The sequence below is a fragment of the Empidonax traillii genome, unplaced genomic scaffold, assembly GCF_003031625.1.
Source record: "Empidonax traillii isolate 1590-97213 ecotype Southwest subspecies unplaced genomic scaffold, ASM303162v1 scaffold882:size376633, whole genome shotgun sequence".
Lineage (NCBI taxonomy): Eukaryota > Metazoa > Chordata > Aves > Passeriformes > Tyrannidae > Empidonax > Empidonax traillii.
The window spans coordinates 347437-357876 of record NW_020956075.1 but is presented as its reverse complement, the minus strand read 5'-3'; the positions used below and the strand labels follow the sequence as shown (position 1 = coordinate 357876).

Here is a 10440-nt window from a genome sequence, read left to right as displayed (position 1 = left end):
ATTTGCCAGGGCAGAGTGCAGGAGGTGCAGTCACGGTGTAGAGAAGGCAGGAGATGTGTTTATGTGCTGACAGCTCCCGGGAGATGATCCAGAAGCCCAAAGGTGTGGATGCTGCAACGTGTCAGTTTGTTGTGCCGGGTTTGGTGTGGGGCTTCCCCTGCACAGGCCTAGAGAGAGAAAAGGGGTTTGATTTACTTTGATGGGAAAGGAAGAGAAGGGCAATTAATGCCTGATGAGCTGATGATCTTGTTTAGCCTTGGTCTGCAGCCAGGGCAGGCTGCACAATGTTCCTAAATCCTCTTTGTGCTGGTGAAGGATTTGGCAACATTTCAGGTAGTGACAGCCAGCAGAAGGATGTTTTTAAGAGACACTGCTAATCAATTCTTATAGTAATTAAAAAAAGGTTTTTTTTTAATTTGTCTCTGACTTCTGCTCATTCCTCATCAAGCCTTTCTCCACATTCAGAAATGAATGAATAAAGAAGACCTCGGGGGTTTTCTTGGAGTTGGACAAGTTGTTATCGATTCCTAGAGACTCTTCCTTATTGCAACGAGTTTCCTGCAGAAGAGCTTGAAAGGAGGCTTTCTAGACAGGCAGAGTGCACTCAAAATGATAGAAACTACAGGTCTCCAGGACCTGAGAGTCTTATGCTGATCTAACAAGTTGGAGATTTTGCACCCTTCTTTACTAAAGATCAATTTGTGGTGGAAAATGAATCCTTCTGCTGCCAGCAAGAATCCCAGGACAGATCCTGAGGTGCTCTTTCCTGCAGTGTACTGCACTATTAACTTCTAAAGAGCTTAATTTCAATAACTGGGAGTTGCTCAGAGCAGCAGAAATTTCCTCTCTAAATAAAACCTGAAATACGCTACAATTTCTTAAACCATGTCATGTTGGTGCAGCTGAAGGAAAGCTGCCCTTGAGGAGATGATTTCCTGAGGTCCTTGTAATGAAACCACTCCATCGGTTCGAAACTGAAGAGCTGGGCAGGTGTTTTTTCTCTGTAGAGACAGAACATCCCTGTCCAGGGCTGGCAACAGGGGCTGAGATAAGTGAAGAATGCAAACATCATTCTAAACAAGGCAGCGGGAGAGCTTTTCATTATCATTTCTCCCTTGGAAAGGCAGACAAGGATCAAAAGAGTGCTGGGTATAACAAATACCCATTGTAAAACTGACAGATTGTTCCCTTTTTCAGAGGGGGGAAAAAATGCATTCTGTCTTAAAAACAAAATAAAAAATTGTAGGGATCTACTACCATAGGGGAGGGTGGGCTTTTTCTGAGTCATTGTATTAATTTGGACAACTGAAAGACAATTATCTTTCTTACTATAAGCCCCATGGATGTATAACAAAGAACATGACTTTATCTGATTTAAAAGATGCTTTGATTTGCAAAGAATGAGGCTCCAGAGCTGTGAAAGTGCTGTCCCAAACTTTCTTGGCAACCCAGCTCTTCCAAGCACCAGCCCAGCACTGGCTGCCAGGAGCAGCAGCAATGATTTCTTGGTGGGTCTCTGGCCACAAGCCCCAGGGTGCCCAAGGCTTGCAGAGCTGCAGATGTGGTTTCCAGGTTTCCTGCTGCAGGGAGGTCACTTTGCAGAAGCAAAACGCATGGTGGGCAAAAGCATTTCTTTTTCCCAACCAGCACACTACAATTTTTGTTGTGATGGTGTCCTCCTTGTGACTCAGGATGATGGGTGGGTTGGGGTGGCAGGAGGGAAAACATTAAAAAAATGTTCCTGAGTGCATAGAAACTGGGTTACTTTTAAATCTATTCCTGTCTGCAGTGCTGTTTCTCAGGAAAGTCACCCACATTTGCAGCAGCCTCTCTGCTGCTGTTCCATAGTGCCTGTGGGGGAAATGGAGGCCTGAAGCCGTGGGGATTTTTTTTGGTATGCCACAAGCCCCTCCTGTCTTTATGTTTTATATCTATTGGTGTGTCAGGGGCCGGTGATTTGAATTACTTAATCATAAAAAAACCCCCAAAACCCACAAACAAAACTGCAAACAAAACCCAAAAACACAGGACAAGAGAACCTTCCATCTCGTTTTTGCCCTTAAGTCACTACACACCCCCCTCCCATCCACCGGCTATCAGATGAAGAATTTTTAGGTTGCTTTTGGGCACCTTCCTGCTTTGTTGCCTGAGGGTGCCAAGTTTAAGAGAAAATTCCTGCTGCCTGTCACTTACTAACCTTTCACACCTGCGCCTTCGTCTTCTGGTTTCTGCAATAAGAAAGTAAAAGTTTTAGTTCAAAGGTTCCAAGTCACAGCTCAGTAAAGAAACACTGCAGTGAGGTGGGTCTGTTGCTCCCCGGCAGCTGATGTCTTTAAAATTAACCAGGGATGATAAACCAAGTTTATTTTTGAGGAAATCCCTGCCAGGGAGTGGTGCTGCAGCTCGTGTTACCTCAATATTCCACTTAAGCGTTTTGGTGAATTTTAAAGCGTGGGGTAAGTAGCAGTAGCAGAGTCAGCCTGGAAACCCTGAGGGTGAATTACTTCTGCTGACTTTGGCACATTGCTGAGAATCCCTTGGCAGCAACTGCTTCCCCAAGAGGTGAGTGGCAGTGGTGCCACTCCACATGCAACCAAATTGAACGATGGTCTTCCCTATTTTTGAGTCTGTTTTTACTTTGGGATGTATTCAGCAAAATACAATGTTCTGCCAACAATTTGAGCCCAAGGTAGTCGTCTGTCCTGCAGGGCTCAGGCTGCTGCAGAAAGTCAGTGCAGCTGATGGCTTTTCACTGATCGTTTTACCTCAGTGTTAAAAGGCAGAAATAAATCACTGAGTGGTGTTTGTAGGTTAACAGCGTTGCAGGTCACCAGGAAAAGCCACTGTACGTGGAGAGCTCTTGGCTCCTGATGACTTCAGAGGGAATTTGGACCAAGTCCAGGCACTCTGCTGCATCATCAGCTACTTCCCCCAAGGAGAATGATTTTTGGCTGAGTCTCCCTAATGCTTTTTCATGTATTCCTTCCTATCTCTGCAGAGTGTGGAGATTAGTATTTTTCAGGGCTGAAGGATGCTGAAAATTGGCCCTTTTTTTTAGCTGGAGCAGCTGGTAAATTGATCTGGCATCAGCTCCAGGCTGTAGGGTTAGGGAGGATCTAGTAAAGTTAATTCAGCAGCAGAGCTGCTGGTGTTCAGGCAAATGAGCAGAGCTGGATTAATGAAGTTGTAACTTCTGGGGTTACTGGAGAGTTGAACTGATTTCAGTGAGCTAAACTGAGTTAAATCCATTGGCACTCACTGCTTGCTCAGGGTAGTTTAACTTCATTTCAAACACCGAATTTCGCAGAAGGACTTTTGCTGATCCAGAGATTTTGCATTCCTGCTTAAACTGTGGCAGTTTCTGACCCTGTGTAATGAAGTTACTCTTTTGGTGACAGCTCAAGCTGCTACTGGGGGTCTCAGCATATGCTGGAGCATATTTACCCTGATGGGTCAGAATGTTTCAGGCCCTGGTACCTTCACCTCTGACACACCAATTTAAGGATGGCAGAGCCAAGACAGTTCATACAGTAAGTTCTGTCCATTTCTGATCAACTGTTCTTCCTTGAAGGTTTTTTTCAACCTAAACACATTTCTGATTCTATGATTCTAAGTTGTTAATTATTTTTCAGCCTAAGCCTTTCCTGATGAGGAAAGTACAGGCAGTGATTTTAACAGCAGCCCTTCTCCTGCATTCACTGTGTCCTGCTTATCTGACGCCTCACAAAGCGGACAGAACATCCATCCCTCTGAGGGACAGGGCTGTGGTTTGAGGCCAGAGGTGAATCCACAGGGATTGTGGTGAATCTTACTTCGACACTGCAGGATGGTGATGGCCAGGGCGGTGAGGAGCAGGAGGCAGGCACCTGCTGAGGGAACCCAGATGACACCATCGCAGGAGAAATTCAGCTCCTTCTCCTTGCTGGACTCTGAAGGAATAGAGAAGGGCAAAGGTCAAAAAGGCACGGAAATGTTAAGTTTGTAAAAGACCTCCAAGATCATTGAGTCCAACCTTTGAGCAGGAATGGAGAAGGAGGAAGGTCCAGCAGGTGCTCACTGGTGCTGTCAGGGCCAGTTCTGCCAGAGCCAAGGGAGCTGCCAAGGGCCCTGCCTGGTGTGCCACGAGGCTGGCGGTGAGGCCAGAGGGCTTCTCCTGGGCTGCTCCTCTCACCATTTTCCAGAGGCTTGAGGGAGGACAGGTAGCCAGAAATTTTCTCCTTTCCCTGATGAGGCTAAAAATCATCCCCAGCCCCCAAGGCTCTGCCCTCCCTCCCCCTCTTCTGGGCGTGCCCAGGCATGAGACACGCTCATGCTTTTTACCTCATCCTTAGCCTTTCCTAGGTGGGATGAAACACTGGAGTTTAATCCTTCCAACTCTGATAAAGCTATGTGGATTTTCACTCTCCTCCCACCCCAAAATGCCTGCAGGTGTCAGTGGTACCAGTGGGCCAGAGCCCATCTCCTCCCCTCTCCCCTCCCTCCCTTCATCCAAGCTACCTGGATCCAGGGTCTGGACATAGGAGTCCTTTCCTGTGATACCACGCTGAGTGGAGGGTCCTGGTGTGGTGCTGACTAAAAGTGAAAATGGATGAATTCAGCAAGTAGCGAAATGCAGTAAAAAAGTCTCTCCTGCCCTTCTGTTCTCCCACCCCTGCCCAGTGTACAGATGTTCCTGTACACACATTAGGGCTTCACAGAGCCCCTCTTGGATGGGGATTCCCCCAAGGAGGGTCTCCCAAGACCCAGTAAGGAGTTGTAGGCTCCTTATGTCTTGCTGTCTGCCACCATCCTCAGAAAGACTGAACACTCTGAGATTTGGGATCTAGGTGAGGGGAGGAAGGAGGGGGTAGTGCTGGACTTTGCTTTACTCTTCTCCCTTCAGAGCCACCAATGGGATTGAAAAGTGGGGATGGGGAGATGATGCTGGGTCTGCCTAATCATCTTTGACTTTGGGCAGGAGCATGAGAATCCCATGAGAAGCCAGGGCAAGCAGGGAGCCTCTGGCAGGAGGAGCAGTGTGTTGGTCACAAGATGCCTTGGGCAAGCAAGCAGGGAAAAGGGAGAGAAGAATGCTTAAGAAAGGCACAGGCAGAAGGTGCTGGGTATTTTGGCAGAGCTCAGAGTGTTGGGTGGAGATGTTGCTGACCTGGTAGAAAGGCAGGCTGGCCATTGCTGATGTAGAGCATTTGGTTGATGTTCATGAGGCAGAAATAAATCCCCTCGTCCTGCTGTGTGAAGGACTTCACTACCAACCGATAGAACCTGTTGTGTCTGCCGGCCTCGAAGCGTGTGGATGTTCTCTGATTCCCCTCAAAGGTGACTCGGGACAGGGAAGAGATGAAGACAATGAAGTGAAGGGTCCCACTCCTGTCCTGGCGGACCCAGAATGCTCCATTTTCCCTGTCTGTCTGACACTCCAGTTCCAGCCGCTGTCCCACCCGGAGTTGGGTGATGCTGTCACGAAACCTGACCTTCATCTCATACATCTGGCCACGGATCCCAGGGCAGCCTGGAGGAGAAAAATCCTTGTTGGAACCTCTTGGGAAGAGCAAATGGTCCCTCTGAGAAAACCTGCTTTCCTGTTTTCAGACTGTGAGGTCGAGGGCAAAGGAGGACCCTGGCGTCTGGATGACTGGAAGGCTTTGTTGGAGTCCTTGCTGGGATTGTGCATGGAGGCTGCTCAGCAATCAGCCATGTGGGCTGTACAGATGGTGCTGCCCTTCCAGCTGCCTTCTCAGGGACATTACCCCTTCCCAGCTTCTCTGAAGGGACTCCCTAAAGCACCAACTGCTAAACCCTCTTTATTGCCCCCTTCTCCCTCCCCTCCAGGATCACTCATCTGACCAGGCTCCCTTCCTGCTGCCTGTGCTGCTGCAGCCACCCCTCTGGCTGCCCTACGCCGGCTGAGGCAATGCCGCCTTTCCCTCTGCAATTCCTGACCACATCTCAAAGTCAGCCTTTTTGATTTGCTCTTTTCCACTCTTTACCTATTTAACACAATTTCTTGGATTCAGTGGAAGGGTTTTCCTTGCCCCTCTGGGTGGTGGGGCTGCACCACCCCGTGTCCATACTCACAGAGTCCCAGAACGAGCAGCAGGAGCAGGGCAGGAGACCTGTCCATCTTCTCCTGGGGGTGTCCGTCCTTGGAGAAGGTGCAGTGCAGCTGAGGTGATCTTTGTCACTTGATTTGGGAGGCTGGGTCACTCTTTTGGAGAGGATGTGATGTCATCAGGACCCTCTTGGGTAAAGAGGTGATGCTCGGCATCTGCGGCAAAATGCAGTGGCAAAAAAATCCTGAAGACATTCAGTTCTAGTCCTCAGTTTGGCTCATTTTTCCTGAACATTTCTAAATGGTGCCTCATGGATTTTGCCTTGACGCCTTCCCTAGAGATCCAGAGTGCTGCTGCTCATGCCTGAGGTAGGATCAGGCACCCCAGCCTGCTCTCCCCCAGCCCTCTGGGGGTCCACAGCAGCTCCAGCTCCACAGAAGTCACGGACAAGTTCCATCCTTTGGCTGAAGGGCCCAGGTTGTGTTTCTTGGCAGGGACTCTGCCTCCTTCTCTTAAGCACACTCAAGGGGTCTTGTGTAGATGGCAGAGCCCAGAGCATTTTCTTACAAAGCAAGTCACAGATGTTTCATGGGATAGATCCATGTGTATCGTTTATCTCCAAGTACACACGTTCCTGACACACAGCCGAGTCCTTCTTTCGCTGGATTGTTCTCTTTTCAGTTCTTCTTTGGTCAATTCTCCTTTGCATTTGCTCTGAAAAGCTACTTTATGCAAGGCAGGTGGTCTGTCAGCTGAGCACACTGAGAGTGCCCAATGCCCAGGGCTATGATTTCCTTTTAATTTTGTTTCAACTACTTGTGTTTCTCCCCTGTAACCACAGGGGCTTCCGCCCTGCCAAGAAAACCCCTTGTATGTGTCACTGGAGGGGGCCCTTGCTGCTGCCTCTGGGTGACCATTTGCACTTGGGGGTGGGTGATGCTTCCTGCAGCTCTGCACACATGGTGACAACAGTTTCATCAGACTGTGAGAGGCTGGGCTGGTATTTGGTTTACTCCTTTCTTCCTTGCTTTCCTGATAACTGTTTTTGAGTGAGGTTTGTTTTTATTGGTCCTTTGCAAAGGAGCTGGAGTGGGCATCAAAGCATGCTGGCGAGTGAGGAAAGGTGCTGCCAGGCTGCTGGGTTGTGTGAAGTAACACCCTTTCACAGGGCTGTGGTAGTTGTGATGGGTACCTTAAATAGAGCAGGTTTTGACAAAACAAGGAGAAAATACGTTTCATCAGTTAAACAGCATTAAACAGCATTACAAGGATCTGAATCTCAAAATCCTGTCAAGCAAATGTGAACACCAGACTTGAGCTCAGTGTCAGCTGTTAGAGTGCTCCAGCCACCTCTGGATGAGGCATCAAGTGATACTACTTGTATCACCTCTGTCTGGTTCTCTAATAGTAAATGGAAAAGTTAACATCTCTTGGATGTGTCTGGGTGTATTTCTAATACCTACTTGAATTGCAGGGCTTCAGAAATAGAAAAGCCCATGTAAGAAGAGACATGGCCCTGAGTATCTTGGGATGCACAGCAGTCCAGGAACACATAGTATCTCTCAGAAAATCCACAGGTGGAGAGCTGGAAATGCTTTTAAATGGAATTCCTTTAAGGATTCCTTCTAACTCAGGGCAGCTGTTACAGTGGGAGGGAGGAATAATATTTCTACTGACACTTTACAGGGAGTTTGCAGCCAGGCTGAATCTGCAGTTTGGGTGTTCCATCCCTTTGGTCACTGACAGATTAAAGAACCAAAATCAGAGACCACCAAGATCTGTGTGTTAGAGATGTAAAGGCAGAAACTACGATGAAGAATTGAAGCTGATGCCTGGCAGTTGTTTAGCAAGTAAGAATATGAAAGGTGCTGACAGAGAGTTCAGGGAACATTCCTGTATTTCCAGTAACATGGTGATTCCCAACAAACCCACCCTCTGAAGAGGGAATGTGCCATGCAGGCAGTGCTATTGCAGTTGCAGGGCCAGTCCTTTCCTTGCAGTGCTGAGAGTGCTGGGAGCTGTCTGGGTTCATGGATTTGTGATTGCAGGCTCCAGTTATGCTCAGAGATGGGATTTCAATTCTGGTTTCTTTTAAGGTGTCTGTCTGTGCCACCGGAGCTTGAACCAGAAGGCAGTGGGGGCAGAGGCAGTGGTGTGATGGTTGGTGTCAGTCTGGGCTGGGGATACCTGGATGAATGGTGGGTCCTGAGGGTTGCGCTGAGCAGGATGTACCCTGGGGTGCTGAGTGACTGTGCCCTGCAGAGCGTGGGTTGGAGGATCAGTGCAGAGATACACAGAGGGAGGCAGGAGCCATCCCAGAGCTTGATTCTTTTCCAGGTGTTGATTTCCCGTGCAAATGAAGGCTACTGGAAAAATAACAAGAATCAACTCCCCCTAATCCCTTGCCCTGAAACAAACAACAAAACTCAAACCCCAAGATATTCTGCTTCCAGTTCCTCATCTGTTGGAAGAGGATTTTGTGTGGGGGTCAGTACCAGACCCCCAGGAGCATTGCCTGGCAGCCTGGGTTACAGGAAGGTGGTGTGATGCAGACCAAAGCTCTCGTGTTGTGTGAAAACCCAGGCTAAAGTGACTGAGAAAAGCAAGGGAAGAGCTGCAGGGAATGGTACCAGAGAGGTGGGGATGTTCCTACCTCTTGGAAACTGTTTTGCAGAGACACTTTGAGTTACGGATGTTTGAGTGAAAATTTGGAGCTCAAATTAATTCAGTCAGATATTCTGGGACAACCCAGTAATAAAACTGACCTCATAGGAGAGAGAGACAAGGTGTGAGTTGCTCATCTGTATGTTAGACCCTTGCTACTCCCCAGCTGAGCACCTGGGGTTTGAGTGGAGCCCCCTTAATAGATTGAAGGTATCTTTGTGCTTCACATCATTGTCTGTGAATTCGCAGACATTTCCAAGTTGAGGCTTGTCCGTGAATTTTTTCTTTATAGTGTGTGTAGATCCATGAAATTGTCATTCAAGATCAGCCTGCTCTTGTTTAGATATACTTATCCAGTCCCTAATTTAATTTTTTTTTAAATTAAGCATTAGACTCAAGTCAGTTTGGAAGAACTTCTCTCTGTTTCCCTCCTTCCCAGCTTGTTTGCAGAGGAGAGACTATCAAAGAGTTTCTTTCCTTCTGCTTTTCCCAGGTTTTTATCAGTCCTGGGACACAAATAACAGAGTACCCTGAGAATCTTTATCTCATCCGCTTTCACAGCACCTTCCTGGGATGGAGGAGTCTTCCTGGGCCCATCAGCTAATCCCTGGGAAGATCCCTTGAGATGATTTTAGGCTATGGTAAGCTGGAAGCTGAACTCTGGCATCCTGAGTCTCAGGCTGGTGTATAAATCGCTGGCTTTTCCCTCATCCAAAACTTTCTCAAACTCTCATTTGTTATTTTTGTGAAGGATTTTAACATTTCTGAGGCTAGGAGCTAAAGCAAGAAATACACTTCATTGAATCGGACTAGAATAATTTTATTTGCTATCTCAGTTCTTGATTTGCAACTGTAAGAAGGAAATATTTACATCAAATACAGATCGGAAAAAAGAAGAATTTAACTATAGTCAACCAACATGTCCCCCAAAAAATCAGCATCTTAAATGTCCCACTTAACCAAAGCAAGTGGCAAACACCTCTTTTTGGAAGAAAGCAAATCCCACCTTCCTCACTCAGGCCAAATTCCTGCTGAAATCGGTGGAAGTGGGGGTAGCAGCAGAAGAGGGATAGCATGAGGGAAAACCTTAGCCCTCAGGACTGTAAAAACCTAAAAAATAAGGTCCTTTAATCCATATTTACATTCTCAGTGCAGCCTCATGTTACAGTAGATGAAACAGTAAAAACCCTAGGAGAGAGGTGGCACCACAGACAGAGGATGTGTTGAGTGAGAGCATTTATTTCTAAGTCACTTTGTAGCGAATTCAGGCCCTGGCTGAGTTTTAGAAAGAAGTAACACACACTGGAGCAAAGGTCCAGTTCGAATCCTTATTCCTCATCTGTTTATCACTGGTGCCTGTCAGCATCAGGATTGACCTGGATCCTCTGCCTGAACCCTGTCACTGGGAGCAGAGACGATGTCTGGCCTTGGGAATCGGTTTGAAAAGCTCCTGCTTTGGAAGGAGCTGTGCCTTCGGGTGCAGTTCCCAGAAACGGTGCTGCTTGTTGTCTGGGTGTCTGAGTTTCCTCCTGTCTCTTCAAATTTGCCAGGGCAGAGTGCAGGAGGTGCAGTCACGGTGTAGAGAAGGCAGGAGATGTGTTTATGTGCTGACAGCTCCCGGGAGATGATCCAGAAGCCCAAAGGTGTGGATGCTGCAACGTGTCAGTTTGTTGTGCCGGGTTTGGTGTGGGGCTTCCCCTGCACAGGCCTAGAGAGAGAAAAGGGG

The 10440-nt window shown here is 47.8% G+C and overlaps 1 protein-coding gene across 1 annotated transcript; it reads right to left on the bottom strand.

Annotated features, from left to right (window-relative positions):
- Window positions 1-54: 54 nt before the first annotated feature.
- Window positions 55-6121, bottom strand: LOC114067211 (T-cell surface glycoprotein CD8 alpha chain-like). The gene is made up of 6 exons (XM_027902498.1): window positions 6076-6121; window positions 5147-5509; window positions 4498-4572; window positions 3813-3929; window positions 2198-2228; window positions 55-167 (listed from the first exon to the last, which is right to left on the bottom strand). Exons 1-6 carry the CDS (start codon window positions 6119-6121, stop codon window positions 122-124), a joined length of 678 nt encoding a protein of 225 aa, XP_027758299.1. The 3' UTR covers window positions 55-121.
- Window positions 6122-10440: the final 4319 nt, after the last annotated feature.